General features: G+C 38.9%; 1 protein-coding gene across 2 annotated transcripts in view; it reads left to right on the top strand.

Annotated features, from left to right (window-relative positions):
• GLCCI1 (glucocorticoid induced 1) overlaps positions 1-3,634 on the top strand; it is a gene marked incomplete at both ends in the record, with an annotated part of 119,386 nt that extends 115,752 nt beyond the window's left edge. For both annotated transcript variants that reach the window (XM_079711581.1, XM_079711580.1), the window contains 2 exons: positions 2,014-2,134; positions 3,286-3,634. In XM_079711581.1, coding sequence (XP_079567707.1) covers positions 2,014-2,134; positions 3,286-3,634 — 470 coding nt within the window. The remainder of the gene's footprint in view (positions 1-2,013; positions 2,135-3,285) is intronic.
• Between the last annotated feature and the right edge of the window lie 12,712 nt (positions 3,635-16,346).

The following is a 16,346-nucleotide window of genomic DNA, read 5'->3' as shown; positions in this document are numbered from 1 at the left end:
ATTGAACATTTAATTCATTGTAGACTGTTTATAGGAAGACAGTTTTGCTGATTATCCAACTCACATCTAGCTTTCAATTCTGGGAAGGTCCCTTGAAACCATCAGTAATGTTATGAGAGAAATCATGTGGTAGGTCTGATGGTGTAATAAGAAATAGAACACAGGAGACTGTAAGAGTGGCCAAGATGACTTTTCTTACATGATAATAGGGTGGATTCTTAACTACTGACATGGTCACACCCCTGCTGATGGCAGAAAAGGCTTGTTAAAGGCATCGAGCCCATGGTTTTAGGCCCATCCTGCGTGCAGTAGGGCTGTGTTGTTACCACCAGTCCTCTCCATGGAGGCACTACACACCATAGCTACTTTTTCATGTATATCCTTGGCATGGCTGGTTGTTGCTTGGATAATAAAGCAAGGTCAACCTGTATTTTTGGTATTATACTGAATTCAAGACCTCATTCCCACCAGTTTTTTATTGTAGACCAGTCGTTTTGGTTTAGCCTAGCTCAAAGAGCAGCAAACTCAGACTCTAGTCAAGTTAATGATGTTTTGCATCTACCTAAGAGAAAAAATAATATTCCTTCTCCTCCCTCCCATTTGTTTAAGCAATATAGGATAAATGTTGAGTCTAAGAAAATCCTCAAGTCTGAAGAAACCCAACGTAACTATAAGACTTAATTCCTTCCAAGAGACTATACATAATCTGTATGGACATGTGTAACAGTAGTGATGGAGAAACTATGAGGTTTTCTAGGTTTCCCAGTAATGTGGCCTTGTTATTTTGCAGGCAATGATTTCCCAGCCAGAGATATAGCCATATTCAAATATAAGCACACATCTGCATGCCCAAGACTTACATAGGTGCTCTTTGAATCATTCACCAAATACACTCTAAGTGTGCCTCAAGGGTCTACTTTCTAAGTGTGTATTATACTTCATTAATGATGATTAAAAAAACCCTCCCTGTTACTCAGATTCTGAATGTTGGACCATGTACTGTATCCTAAACTGAAGCAACTTATCAAAATTGTGACACCTGAAATTTATGGTACTAATGCCATCTTTCAAAATACATATGAAAATACTACATCTCAATAGGTCATGTGCTTAGTATTTTAGCATGGGGGATTGGTTTGCATTAAGTCAGAATTTGTTTAAATAGGACTATTGTATTTATAAAGGTATGTTACTGACTTTACAACTTGGCATCTTAAAAAGATAATGACATATTTTGGTGGATATGAATTTCCAAAATCCTTTGCCAGGTAGGAAAGGGAGAAACTGCATATAGGTTTTATGGCTTTTCATGAATAGACCATTTCTTTTTGGTCAAAAATACGAAGAAAACATGTTAGATAGAGATGCTTTTAGATTCCTCGTGCTTCCAGCAGCGAAAATACAAATAGTGCTCAAAAAATTCTTTTATATAGACATTTTAAAGGCAAAATTCTGAACATTACCTTTTTCATTGTGGGCCAAGGAAAAGTATATTGTGTTATAAGCCTATTTTTTCCTGCATACATGTTATTCACAGTGTTTAGTAAAACTAACATTTCTGCTAAGAACTTTTGTAATGAAGATTATTCCACATATTAAAAATTTCAATTAAATTGGTTGAACAGTGAGAAAATATAGAGAATGCTGTATTTAATCTCTTAAAATTCTGCATGGCTATACATATTACCCCATTTATTTACCTTTTTGAAATACATAATGATGTATTTATTTTCAGGATTACAGCTCTACTTTACTCAAAATGCAGTTGTCTGGACCAAAATATCTGCTTTTTATGTTCTGTGGTACGGCAGATTACTATTGCATTGAAGCTTTTATTCATAAGATATGTACTACACAAGGATGTTAGAAACAGCTTTGCAGTAAAGGAAGCTCTGTGGTGGAAGCCAAGGGGCAATAGTGGATAAATTGTGCAAGAGGCTGCTTGTTTGGAAATCAAATTTAATTTAAAAGAGCTTTCAATCACTAGTTAATATAACTGCTTTAAATTTACAGACAGTGGGAGTAGCTCACCGTTACCCAAGTATGCTTCATCTCCCAAACCAAACAACAGCTACATGTTCAAACGGGAGCCCCCAGAGGGATGTGAGCGAGTGAAGGTCTTTGAGGAAATGGCGTAAGTAATGTCTTTTCTGTCAGCTGGGATCTGCAAAGCTGTAAAGCTTTTTACTGAGACCAGTTGATTACAGATGAATCAACTACTCCATCCAGCTGATAATGTGTCTCAAAAGCAAATTATGAAAAGAGAGTTGAATAGGCAAAAGAGATCTTATTGAAGGAGAATTAGAGTCTGTGTGCTGGAAATATGCTAATACAAAGAAACTTGGAAATTCATCCTTACTACCTAAAAGATTTATTTTTAATCATTAAGAATTTTCCTTTCAAAAGTTCTATTAATTTAGATGGCTAAAAAGAAAAAGACGTTTAGCAGCAAAGTGAATATCCATGTGTGGCTAGCCTTAACGACAGTGATACCACAAGCCAGAGGGAACTCACCAACTCGTCTCCTTCCCTGTAGACACATCTAGCATGTGTATTCATTGAATTTAGACTTTCTGTTCACAGATTTTTTTTCTTTTTGAAAGTTCGGTACGTATAAAATAGAACTTAAAGGTAAAAGAGGTTCATGCTGTAAATACTTGGCAGAATAACTCATAAAAAGAGCGTGTGGCTCTTGGACTCACTCATCCCTTTGTCCCAGTGCAGGTGCCCTAGTGGAGGCTGCTGTACTCTTGTAACCTAGAAGGGGACAGAGACGGGTCCTGCAGGAGTTGATGGCTTAGTTCCCGGGCAGGGGAGGAGAGGAAGGGCTTGTGGACGCTGTTCTGTTGGGCTGACTCATCAAGAAACTACTGAAACTATTTTTCCTGATCTGTGTTAGTAGAAGTATGTATAGAGATACAGAAAAAGGAGGAAATGCTTAAAACCAAATACATGATTGGGTAATCCCTCTCCCAATATACTTAACAGAAAAGGTCATTTTAACATCACATAATCCATGTTCTAAATGAATGAAAGCAAACTAATCTCTGAAAAATTCTGTCTGCCCAGTCCTTTTGAAAATCCTTTTGTTTTAAATGTCTCCTCAGTGCTGTGTACATCAGTAGTATGCCAGCTGACTTGTGCTATGGAAGATGTTTACCCCTCTGTGTACACTTAATTCATTCCCTGCCATCCACATTTTAGCTGTTTTAGAGAACTCCAATTAATTCAGAAAGTGCCTAACTTTTTAGTGATTGTAAACCTAATTTTGTTTTATGGTTTTAGGTCTCGCCAGCCTATCGCAGCCCCTCTCTTTTCATGTCCTGACAAAAACAAGGTTAATTTCATCCCAACCGGATCAGCTTTCTGTCCTGTAAAACTTCTAGGCCCTCTCCTACCTGCCTCTGACCTGATGCTCAAGAACTCTCCTAACTCTGGCCAGAGCTCAGCTCTGGCCACCCTGACCGTGGAGCAGCTCTCCTCCCGGGTTTCCTTTACGTCTCTTTCTGATGACACCAGCGTGACGGGCTCCACAGAGGCCTCTGTCCAACAGCCATCCCAGCAGCCGCAGCAGCTCCTGCAGGAACTGCAGAGTGAGGAGCACATCTCCGCTCAGAACTACGTGATCATCTAAAGCAGAGGGGGAGCTGGTCTCTACCCTGTGTTCCCTGGATTAGGAACTAGATCTCAGACATCTATCTGCATGGAGTGACAAACTTCCTGACACCACCACCAACAGAATACTTATCAGCATCATAAAGTATCTCTTAACACTGATCTTGGCAGGGACGGAACTCCTATTCAGCAGTTTTTGTGGAAAGCAGTAATGCTTGCAAAAATGTGTGTATCATTCAGCATTTTAAGTGGAGACTATGCATTTCATAGTATGTTTGACAGATTAGTACTGTGTCCTGTGTTTTGTTCCAAACTCTTCAGTATAAATAAGCTCTATATCAGAAAGTTGCCTGTCTAAATAGAAAATGTCTTGCTGTGTTTTGTCCTATGGAAAAATACTGTACTTCAGAATTATGTTTACAATTGATCCAGGTGTTTGTTTCTAACTTCTGTAATACATACAATGCAAAAAAATAAATAAATAAATGGCCACAACAGTTGCACAGTGCCCACCCTATGGCCTAGCTTCAGGTACTTCAGTTGAAGTCTAAACTCAGGTAACTTGGAATGTATATCATATTGGGATATTAACTATTTCACAGCTAAAAAGCTAAAGAGGGAACATCACTCTTTTGCCTTTTCTTATTTTATGCATTTCCCTTTCCTCATTACATTCCACGTTCTTAGAATAAGAAGTGCATTCAACCCTAGGAGAACAGAAATCCTGGACATGGGTGAACATGAGGAGAACCAGCAAATCTGTGGTGTCTGACATCACTTTTGTCATGTGGTTACATGTAAAACAATTGTTGCATTCACTGTTTCAACATGTGTAAATGTGGCTTTTTTTTTTTTTTTTTTACAAGTTCAGGTGTTGCTCGGTTAATGACTGATACAATGTTGCAAATAAAGTATCCAGTACTAGGCTGTACAAAAACATCGCACCTTGTGTGTGTGGAATTTAAAGACAAGAATGTCTAGGTCTAATTTCAGGACCAGGGCAGTTTCACAGGGGGATGGCTGAAGTTTTTTGTTTATATTGGCCATCAGGGTCATGAAATACTACTGTTCTATCAAAAGGCATATTAATGTTTAGTTTCTCTTTTGGAAATTCTTTAATTTTCAGGTTAAGAAATGACACACTTTTGGTTATTGTTTTCCTCAAGCAGTTCAGGTGCGTGAGCTGCATTCACACAGAGAGAGCATATGTGAGTCTCAGAATTCAACATAAGTAAGCAGGTTATGTGGTGACTTACAAATGCAGTAGTTTGAAGCTGTCTCATTCAAGCCTCTCATAATAATACCATGAACAGTTCTGTTCACATTTTGGATGCACGAAGTAGAGCATAAACCCAAGTAGAGCCCTGAACTTGCAGACTCAACCTAACTTCTCTAAGTGTAAAGAGAGCCCTAGATATTCCTGATTGGTCAGTGGAAGAGCCCAACTTCAGACATTGTTTTCTGCAGCACAAAGAGAGTATTCAAAAGCAAAGGGAAGTTTCTGTATTTTTATTCCATTGCTTTCAGTTCAATAAAACTGTTTCATCTGCACCTGAAGTGTATGGCACAGTTTTCTTAAGAATTAGGGGAACAAGGTGCTTACAGTTACAGGAACGTTTCAGTTCCTTTCAGTCATTCCTGGGTTTTTCTTTGTTTTATTTTCTAAGGTTGAAGAAGGAAGAGTTGATAAAGAAGAAAGCAACACCATTGATTTTTTTTAAACAAATGATATATATATGTGTGTGTATGTTTGTGTGTGTATGTGTTCTGTGTATTATTTTGTCATGATCCCAATTATCTTCTTTCCACCAAAGTTTGCAGTAATATTCTCTCCTGAAGGTGCATTCTGGCTCCTTTAAATTAGTCAGTGTTATATTGTAGGAGACTGTCATGGGAAAGGACTCAGTTTACTTTCGCCATTTTCACAGGGGAACCTTTTAAAACAATCTATTCAGCAGAAGACACCTTTAACCCTAATAATCTCAGGCCTTGATGAAAATACTATATTTTGTAGATTATGGTTAAAGGGAGAAAATATTAGTTCTGTAAGATAAATATGAGCTCCATTAACTTCTGATATCTGGTTTAGCATTACATAATGTGTTGATCTTATGCTCTGCTTTTGTCCAAATAAGATGCAATAGTATCAATATTAGTTTCTGAACGATGGACTGAATATGCTTTTTTTGGTAATGAAATCTGATGTACGATATTTATAGTGACATGTGCTTTTATTTTCTCATGAGAAAACTAAATATTGTGTTGTACATTTGTTCTTAGCATATATTAAAGTTTTGAACCAAATGTGTTAAAGCTTATGCTTTGCCATGTAAATTTCCCAGAAGTTGTTGAGCTCAAATGTATCCTACATCCAGCTGTAGAAATTTGTCAGAAATTGTTTAAATTTTGTATATAGTTGTACTGTTTAATTCTAGCCACTGTGCTGAACAGTATTCGAGTTACCATACAATATGGCTTTACACAAGGAAATGTGTGGCTTTTGTTTTGTATTTTTTCAGTATAGAAGTTCCTGTGTCTTCTTATTTAAATAAAGTTATTAGTAAAACTGGAATAGTTCACATATGTTTTTGGAAAGACTGAACTTTTTAGCATCTTACCTGACAGGGATGAATTCAGCTCAGGGAAGTGGCAGTATTCAGTACTCACTCAGTTCCTGACCTGCATCTCTGGGTTGTAGGTAGTCTGACTGGATCAGATTTCCACAGCCTGGTTTCCTCTTGACATTTAATTTACACACTTTCCATCACAAGGTAAGAAGCTAGATGGCTGAAGTTCCAAGTCTTTGTACTGCTCCCAGCTATGAGCACCTTAAAAAGAGAAAACATTGTCCCCATGTTGTTATTTTATGCCTAAGAATTATTTATGAAAATAAGTTTTTTAAGTTCAGTGAAATCACCACAAAGGAGGTTGCAGCAAAATTAAAAATTTTTTCACTCTTTTTATATATGTTTTCAGGATAACAAGGAGAAAAGCTTTACGGAACAAAGGAGTGTTGATGTTCTTCCCAGTTACCCAAATAGGGTCATCATAGGCCACGTGCTGGCTTGAAAGCAAAAACAAACCACTTTGAGAAATAATTTACCAGCAGAGTATTCTTCATTTCTGAAGCACATCTCACTAAAGAGATTGATAAGATTTGACTTTTAAATTGAACTTTAAAATAACGACTTAGTAGCTGTGTTTCAGGCCTTAAAAAAATAAATGTAACTTTTTAATAGTTTGATCTTCTTCAGGACAATATATGATTTAGGCAGGAAATTATCTACCTTATACAAGTTAAAAACTCCATTGCAAATGAACATGAAGGAAAACTGGAATTCTCAGCCCCATCTCTGCTTGACTTGATCAGATAATAAGCTTAATATTAAATGGCCCTGAGAAACAAGTCAGTATTTGCAAAATCAAACCTAAGGAACAAGGAAGAGGAAATCAGTTGTAAGAATTTACATGTTTAACCCTATGTTAGCTAGAAATAATCACTTAAAGTTTATTTACGAATATCGCAAAAAATAAATATTCACCCCCACCCCACAGTGTGAGGTGAGGTCCCTTCTAGCTCTCAAGTTCAGTTATCCCTGACATATTCCCTCCTGCTCTCTATAAGCAGCTTCCATCTTCTACCCCATCTTTGGTACTCGCAAGTCTTTCTTCCCCTGTAAAATCACTCCTTTGGGGACCTCAGGGCTCCATAGAGCTGCAGGAGCTTTGTGAAGATAGATCCTGTAATTCACACCTTGAGTCTAGCCCCATGGTTCCAGTTGTCTGAAAAGCATCTCCTCTCAGACTTATTCCTCATTTCAACTGCAGTGATTAAATGCAATGAAGACACTCTCTTGTCCCTGTCACACCGAATCAGCTCTTCTCCTTTACACTCCTATTCCTCCTATTTCCCAAAAGACAAGGACTGGAATTCTTTGTGCTGAAGTTTTCTCCTCCTAAATCAGAGTTGCCTTTCTGTCTTCCTATTATCTCACCACTAAATATCAAGCTGCAGAGACATGATGGTGGCAGATTAGACAGCCATGCCATGTGGATGAAATTTCTTTTGAAATAGGATTCTAATGGCAAGGAAACAAGTTTGCTGTACTTCCAATAACCTCTATAGCTGTAGACTAGGGATCAACCAACTACAGCCCATGGGCCAAATGCACCCCAATGCCTATTTTTATAAATGTTACTAGAACAGAGCCATGCTCATTTGCTTATGTACTGCCTATGGCTATTTTGCTGTACAATGGCAGAATTAAGTAGTTATCACAGAGACAGTCTGGCCCACAATGCCTAAAATATTTACCATCTGGTCCTTTACAGAAAACATTTACTGACCTCTGACATAGACTAAAGACTAAACTAGATTAGGTAACATGTCATAAACATAAAGACTAAACTAGATTAGGTAACTTGTGCCATAAATGTGGTGGTTTTAAAAATATGGCCAGGGCTTCCCTGGTGGCGCAGTGGTTGGGAGTCCGCCTGCCGATGCAGGGGACACGGGTTCGTGCCCCGGTCCGGGAGGATCCCACATGCTGTGGAGCGGCTGGACCCGTGAGCCATGGCCGTTGAGCCTGTGCGTCCGGAGCCTGTGCTCCACAACGGGAGAGGCCACAACAGTGAGAGGCCCACGTACCGCAAAAAAAAAAAAAAAAAATATGGCCACAGTCTCTTCAGCAAGTGGTGTTGGTAAAGCTAGACAGCCACATGTAAATCAATGAAGTTAGAATATTCCCTCATACCATACACAAAAGTAAACTCAAACTGGATTAAAAACTTAAAATGTAAGACATGACATCATAAACTCCTAGAAGAGAAGGTAAGCAAAACATTCTCTGACATAAGTCATAGCAACGTTTTCTTAGGTCAGTCTCCCAAGGAAATAGAAATAAAAGCAAAAATAAACAAACGGGACTTAAAACTTATAAGCTTTTGCACAGAATAAACAAAACAAAATGAAAAGACAGCCTACGGAATGGGAGAAAACATTTGCAAACGATGAGACCAACAAGGGCTTAATTTCCAAAATATACAAATGCTCATACAGCTCAATAACAGAAAAACAAACAACCCAATGAAAAACTGGGCAGAAGACCTAGACATTTCTCCAAAGAAGACAAACAGATGGCCAACGGGCATATGAAAAGATACTCGACATCGCTAATTATTAGAGAAATGCAAATCAAAACTACAATGAGGTATCACCTCACACCAGTCAGAATGGCCATCATCAAAAAGTCTACAAACAATAAATGCAGGGGAGGGCATGGAGAAAAGGGAACCCTCCCACAATGTTGGTGGGAATGTAAATTAGTGCAGCCACTATGGAGAATAGTATGGAGGTTCCTTAAAAAACTAAAAATAGAGTTACCATATGATCCAGCAATCCCACTCCTGGGTATATATCCAGAAAAGACAAAAACTCTAATTTGAAAAGATACATGCATCCCAGTGTTCATAGCAGCACTATTTACAATAGCCAAGACATGGAAGCAACCTAAGTGTCCATCAACAGATGAATGGATAAAGATGTGGTGTGTGTATGTATATATCCATTGTATGTATATGTATTAGCCATTAAAAAGAATGAAATAATGCCATTTGCAGCAACATGGATGGACCTAGAGATTATCATACTAAATGAGGTCAGTCAGAGAAAGACAAATATCATAGGATATCATATTATATGTGGAATCTAAAAAAATGATACAAATGAACTTATTTACAAAACAGAAACACACTCGCAGATATAGAAAACAAACTTATGATTACCAAAGGGGAAAGAGGAAGGAGGGATAAATTGGGAGTTTGAGATTAATAGAAAGACACATATAGAAAATAGATAAACAACAAGGTCTTACTATATAGCACAGGGAACTATATTCAATGTCTTGTAATAAACTATAATGGAAAAGAATCTGGTATATATATATATCACTTTGCTGTACACCAGAAATTTATACACTGTAAATCAACTATATATATATATATATATTCACAAACTTTTTTTATATTCCTCCCTTCCAAAGGTAGAGCTTTATTTTCCTCCCCTTAAGTGTGGGCTGGACTTGCTTTAGAATAGAATACAGCAGAAGTCACTTTTGAGCTTAGGTTATAGAAAGACAGGTTGCTGTCTTGCATGTGCACTCTCCTGGACCACTTCCTATGGGGAAGCTAATTGAGAGGATACTCAGGAAGTCTATGGAGAGACCCACATGGCAAGCCACAGAGTCCTCTGGCCGCCAGCTAGCAGGGAATTGAGGTCTCCTGCCAGCAACCATGTGAGTGAGCTTGGAAGCAGCTCCTCCAGCCCCAGTCAAGCCCTGAGATGCCTGCAGCCCCAGCCCACAGCTTGACTGCTGAATCTCATGAGAGGCCTCAAGCCAAACCAGCTAAATCACTCCTGGGTTCCTGACCCTCAGAAACTGTGAGAGAATGTTTTTTTTGCTTTAAGGTGCTAAGTTTGGGGATAATTTGTCACATAGGGTTAGAGAACTGATACAATACAGCAGCTGCCCTCTGTACCTGTACCTACACACATAAACCCATTACTGCCACCAATACCACCTAGAGCAGGGGTCCCCAACCCCCGGGCCATGGACCGGTACCAGTCTGCGGCCTGTAAGGAGCACAGCAGGAGATGAGCGGTGGGTGAGTGAGTGGAGCTTCATCTGCTGCTCCCCGTCACTCACATTACTACCTGGACCATCCCCCCATCGCTTGAATTACCACCTGGACCACCACCACCCCAACCTGCCCCGGCTTCTGTGGAAAAATTGTCTTCCATGAAACTGGTCCCTGGTGCCCAAAAGGTTGGGGACCACTGACCTAGAGTCTTACTGTATTATTCTGTCCTCTGGGTCCAGAAAAGGAGGCTTGCCTTTTTGGAATGGACACTTCTTGAATGAAGCCCATTTGGACTAGGTCCAAGACAAAGCTTTCTCATATAAAATTTTGTTATTTGAACAACTCACATGATAGTAAGTCTACTAGATGTGCCTAAAAGTTGTCTAACACTATACCATCTTACCTAAGACAATCCAATGGAGGGAAAAATTAAACCCTTACAGGAAAGGATTCCCCATGGGAAACAATGCAAAAAGAGGGAGGACAGGTGATCAGTTTTAAAAGCTGGAAAAAAAGAAAAAGCAGAATCTCTAAAGAAAATGAGAAATATTTCCATCTCAAATATCTTTTTTTTCCTTTAGTGAACAGGAGGCTGGTGACCCATTGATTCTAACGGCCTATTCCATTCCAGAGGCATTTGCATCTCTCAGGAGAGGAAAAATTTTTCAAAGGTTCCAGATCAGTTGGGTGATGACCCCTCTCATTCAAAAAAGCCATTTTCTTAAAAATGACTAAGAATTTGAATAATTAGATCATTTTCCCTCCAAAAGATTTTCTGATAATAAGAAATGGGTCCCCTTTCACACTACAGATTCTACTCAAGTTTTGGCATCAGTTTTAAGCAGGACTTTGATGACATCCCTTGAGCCAGATCTGGGTGTGGGCCTGCAGGCAATGGATGTTATTTCAAACCACTGTCGGGAAGCAGACTGGATAAAAGGTGGTTGGAGGGCTCCACAAGGACCTGCCAGACGGAGAGAAGGATTCATGTGGGAAAGGCAAACCATTTCTCAGGTTTTCTATTCCACTTTGTAAAGGAAAAGGGTTATACTCAAGGGATAGAAGTTAACAAAGGCCACTGCTCATGTGTTGCAATCAACAGCCTGCCATTTTTCATATGGACTGAAATCCAGGCAAACAGGGTAATCTTAACTCACTCTCCATTCACCTGCCCGTTTGATTACAGACAAACACCTGGTGTGGTCTCCCTTGCTTCCCTTCCCAATTGACCCCCCATGGAGCTTTGTATGAAGAACCTATTTCGTTTTGAACCCCTGACCCTTTCTCCTGATCACTCTGCTAAATTCAGGTCCTGCAGGAAGACAATAAAGAGTTAGGAAGAGGAGGCCAAAGATGGTTACACGTGGGGAACAGGATCTGTGGGTGGGGCAAGGAGAGGGCTGAGGTGAGCTTTCACAATATTCATATGCCCTATTGAAATATTTGATTCTTTTCTTACAATGAGCATGTATTCCTTTAGTAGTGTTTTCTAAAAGAAGACAAGGAAGCAGCATGACCTTCATTTTTGCAGAATTGTTGGCAGTCCTCTTCCCTCTGCCTGCAACTGCCTTCTTACTATCCATTCAGGGCTTCCCTGGTGGCGCAGTGGTTGAGAGTCCACCTGCCAGTGCAGGCGACACGGGTTCGTGCCCTGGTCCGGGAAGATCCCACATGCCGCGGAGTGGCTGGGCCCGTGAGCCATGGCTGCTGAGCCTGCACGTCAGGAGCCTGTGCTCCGCAACGGGAGAGGCCACAACAGTAAGAGGCCCGTGTACCACAAAAAAACAAAAAAACAAAAAAACAAAAACTATCCATTCATCATTCCTGCAGCAGAAAGTGCATATGACTGGACTGCTTCACATACTCCTGATATAATGACAAGGTGAAATTCAAGGGGAGTGATCAACATGAAAATAAATGTTTAGCCTCACTAATGATCAAAGCAATGCAAATTGAAACAATTTGTTTCCTTTAAACTAGCAAAGATTAATAAGAAGGATAATATTCAGTGCTTAAGAGGGCGGCGGGGATATGGTCACCCTCCTGTATGCCATTAGAAGAATAAACTGGTATAGCTTTCTGAATAAGAACATGGCAGCACTTAAACAAACCAGTGTGACCCCGTAGTTTTGTAAAAACACATATATATGTGAGTTGAAAAAAGACATGAAGAAGGTACAAAAATTAATAGCAGTTGTGTCTAGGTGGTAGATAATTTGTATTTAACATTTGCATTTCTGTCTTTCTATGTTTTCTTTAGTAGCAACTATTAGCCTTATGACTTGAGAGAAAATACATGTTAATTTGTAAATATTAAGGGAGGGAAAAAAGTATGGAGGAAAGGAAGGAAATGCTAGCAAAAGATTTAGTTTTAACGGAAATGAGCTGCAGATCTCTTAAAATCAAGGTGGATTGAGAGAAGGTTTGGTACAGTGAATTTTACCCCAGCAGGAGAATCCGAAAATGACATACAGTTTCAGATGTTTTCCTCTTAGAAAAAAATGACCTCAACAGCCTCATACTCGGGTAAAGAAGATTAAATGATTTAAGCCTGGGTATAAATTGGGAGTTTGGGATTAACATATACACACTACTGTATACAAAATAGATAATCAACAAGGACCTACTGTATAGCACAGGGAACTACACTCAATATACTGTAATAACCTAAATGGGAAAAGAAACTGAGAAAGATTATATATATATATATATATATATATATCACTGAATCACTTGGCTGTACACCTGAAACTAACGCAACATTGTAAATCAACTATACTCCAATATAAAATAAAAATTTTTAATGATTTAAGCCTGGATTGGAGTCGGAGGTGCATTTGGGAAAGGCTGCAGCTTTAGTTCTGAAGACAGAGCATTCCCTGGAGTGTGGAGCACACTAAGAGCCCTCCACTCAGCTGAGATGGATTTGTGAAGTGGGCACCCAGGGGCCCAGCAGTCTGTCCTGTTGTTTACATTTCTTGAACTGCCTCATCTAGAAAACTGAAAAGGACCCCCTGCCCCAAACAAACTATAAAAACCTGAAAATGGCCAAGAGATTGTTCTTGAATGTGATTCCTGTTTCTTAGTACACTCTTTATTGAGGGTTGTTTAGTCTAGTTTTACAGATTGCCTAAAGTGGATACATGTGAGATGGACTCTGACCAGGATTTGGATTAGAGGAGATTGGGAATCAAAGCACTAGACAAGCTGCAGTGAAGTCCTTGGCTTGAGAATCACCACTGTAGGAGGACTCGGCCCCACCTATTTGTCTTTGAATCTGTAGCTGGCATAAGCCAATTGGGTGGAAAGCAACTTGGGACGTTTCCTTATTTCTCCTTTTTGGCAAGTTTCTGCCCCTTATTCACCAAACTGAGTCTCTGAACTTTGCCATCTGTGATTTTGGTCAGCTGGCAGGCCACACCTGGTAGAAAACCATGTCTCTCCCACATCCCGGGACCCAGAGGCAGTGTGGCATAAGGGCATATGGTCCAGGTTTGGCATCACACAAGAGTGAGTGATGACCCTGTGACCCTAAGAGTCTTGGTTTGTAAAACAGGGATAATAATTCTTAATCTGCTTGGGCTGCCATAACAAAAGACCACAGGATAGGTGGATTAAACAACAGAAATTTACTTCTCACAGTTGTGGAGACTGGAAGTCCTGGATCAAGGTCCAGCAAGGTTCAGTTTCTAGTAAAGACTCTTTCTGGCTTGCAGATGGCTAGTTTGTCCTCACATGGCCTTTGCTCTGCACCAGTGTCTTCCTATCAGGTCAGGGCCCTGCCCTTCCTTATGATCTCATTTACCTTAATTACCTCCCAAGGCTGAATTTCCAATATAGTCACATTGTGGGGTTTAGGCCTTCAAAATATGAATCTTTGGGGAGACACAATTCAGGGCAAGAAAATACCTACTTCCATTAGGAAAATGCAGATTAGAACCATGAGATACCTCTTTATACCTACTAGGATGGCCATAACCAAAAAGACAAATAATTACAAGTCTTGGTGAGGATGTAGAGAAACTGGAACGCTGATACACTACTGGTGGGAATGTAAAATAACACAGCCACTTTGGAAAACAGCCTAACAGTTCCTCAAAAGATTAAGCATAGAGTTGCCGTATGACCCAGAAATTCCACTGCTAGGTATATACCCAAGACAATAAAAATATGTCTGCACAAAAACTTGCACACAAATGTTCACAGTGGCATTATTCATAATAGCCAAAAAGTAGAAACCATTCAAATATCCATCAATTGATGACTGGAAAAATAAATTGTGTCATATCCATACAACTACTAATTCAGCAATAAAAAGGAATGAAGTACTGGTATATGATACAAAATGGATGAACTTTAAAAATATGCAAAGTGAAAGTGTAACCAAGCAGAAGCCTATGGGACCTTCCTGGGACAGACTTTAAATGATCTGCATTTGCTCTTAAAATATTTTGTCACTTTGGTTAAGTGAAAACTATTGTTTCACAGTGAATTATGATCTTATTTGACCAAATGTTTTGAAAACTTTTTGATATTTTTGACAAACTTTCCAAATATCAAGTTCTAATTAAAGTTCTTTTGACCTCCAGCTAACTTTGGGATACTTCAGAGGGCCCCTAAGGCACCTGAGAGAGAAATATTAAACCAACTAGGATTATTTGGTATGTTAAATTACATGGGAAGCATTATCACACGAGGGATAAACCTTCTTAGGTTATACTATATGGATGTCATTAATATAAATGTTCTAGAAACTATAGGAAGTTCCTAAAATTTGAATATGCCTTGATATAATGTTATCAGTCATAATTCTAGTTATTACCTTAAAATGTATGTCACAGCAACTTGGCTAAGTCCGTTTGTCAACTGCATTGCAATCAGATCTTTAACCATGCCTTCTTATGTCTTTTGTCATTCATAAACAGTTACTGTTTCACTCTGATGCTTTTGAAAAAAGGCTTCGTCATCATGAAGATTCAAAGAAAGGACTTTTTGAAAAGTACAGGTTTCTGATAACTTTCAGATAATATTGCTGAACTAAGTAAAAAATTAAAGAATTGTAATGGAAACCCTGATGGTTTCATAAAACTGTTAACAAAAAGGATTAGTTACATAGGACTGAATGAACTGATAAATATGGTTATAATTTTATGGTTTTTGTCCAAAATATTATTGGCTTTTAATCTGTTTTCCAGATATAGGGAAACCTTTCCCCTTAAGCTAATTATAATTTATAACAACTTGGTAAATTACGCTTTTGTAAGTAAAACTGAAACACTTACCTTTTCCCTCTACCTGACCCTTCCAGAAATTGGAAATTCTTGGGTTTCCAGCAGCCTTATCAGGTGAATAAGAGAGGTCACCTCCTGACAGGTGCAGGAATCTCAAGATATTTGGGGGACTTCAAGAAGAGAGAAATTCACCCAAATCTATAGATATTGCAGGTACAATCTGACGACAAGCCCATGGTGTGGCTTTCCTGGTCTTGAGAGGCCTCTTAAAAGTTCAATCTGAGGTTCCTTATGAAAAGTTCCAGCAAAACCAATTTAAAAGAGCCTATGTGATCAATTAACCAGACTTACTCTGCAAACAAATTAGTTTTAATTTGGCTATATTTGGTAAAAATGAGGGCAATTTTAGAAAGAAAAAGATTATGTTTCAATGATATTAAATTCTAGTTTTGTTAATTCAGGTCAATATTTACTGCTTAAGACTCACTTCCCAAGTAGCTTCTTGTTGCTATGGTACATTATTGTAAAGTCTGAGTTATTAGGAGGATATTCTAAGCTTGTTTCTGAAGTCAATCACAGTACTGTATTTTTGGATGAAGATCAGATGCCCCATGACCTGCAACCAGGAGAGTATGCATACTGGAAAAGGCATTATTTAAAGAACCCTTATCAAGTATTCTTAAATACCTCATGCACAATGAAACTGAAGGGAGTTAACTCTTTAATTCATATTTCCCACTTAGGAAAGACCTCTGCATTGTACTGGTCTATAGAAAGGTCTATTGGTCCCAAATAATATCCACACCAGGACAAAAAGAGGATGACAGCAATGGTAGGCAGCTAACCCAAGAATCCAGACCA

The sequence above is a fragment of the Hyperoodon ampullatus genome (genome assembly GCF_949752795.1).
Source record: "Hyperoodon ampullatus genome assembly, chromosome: 9".
Lineage (NCBI taxonomy): Eukaryota > Metazoa > Chordata > Mammalia > Artiodactyla > Ziphiidae > Hyperoodon > Hyperoodon ampullatus.
The sequence above is the reverse complement of the archived record's forward strand: the minus strand, read 5'-3'. Positions and strand labels throughout refer to the sequence as shown.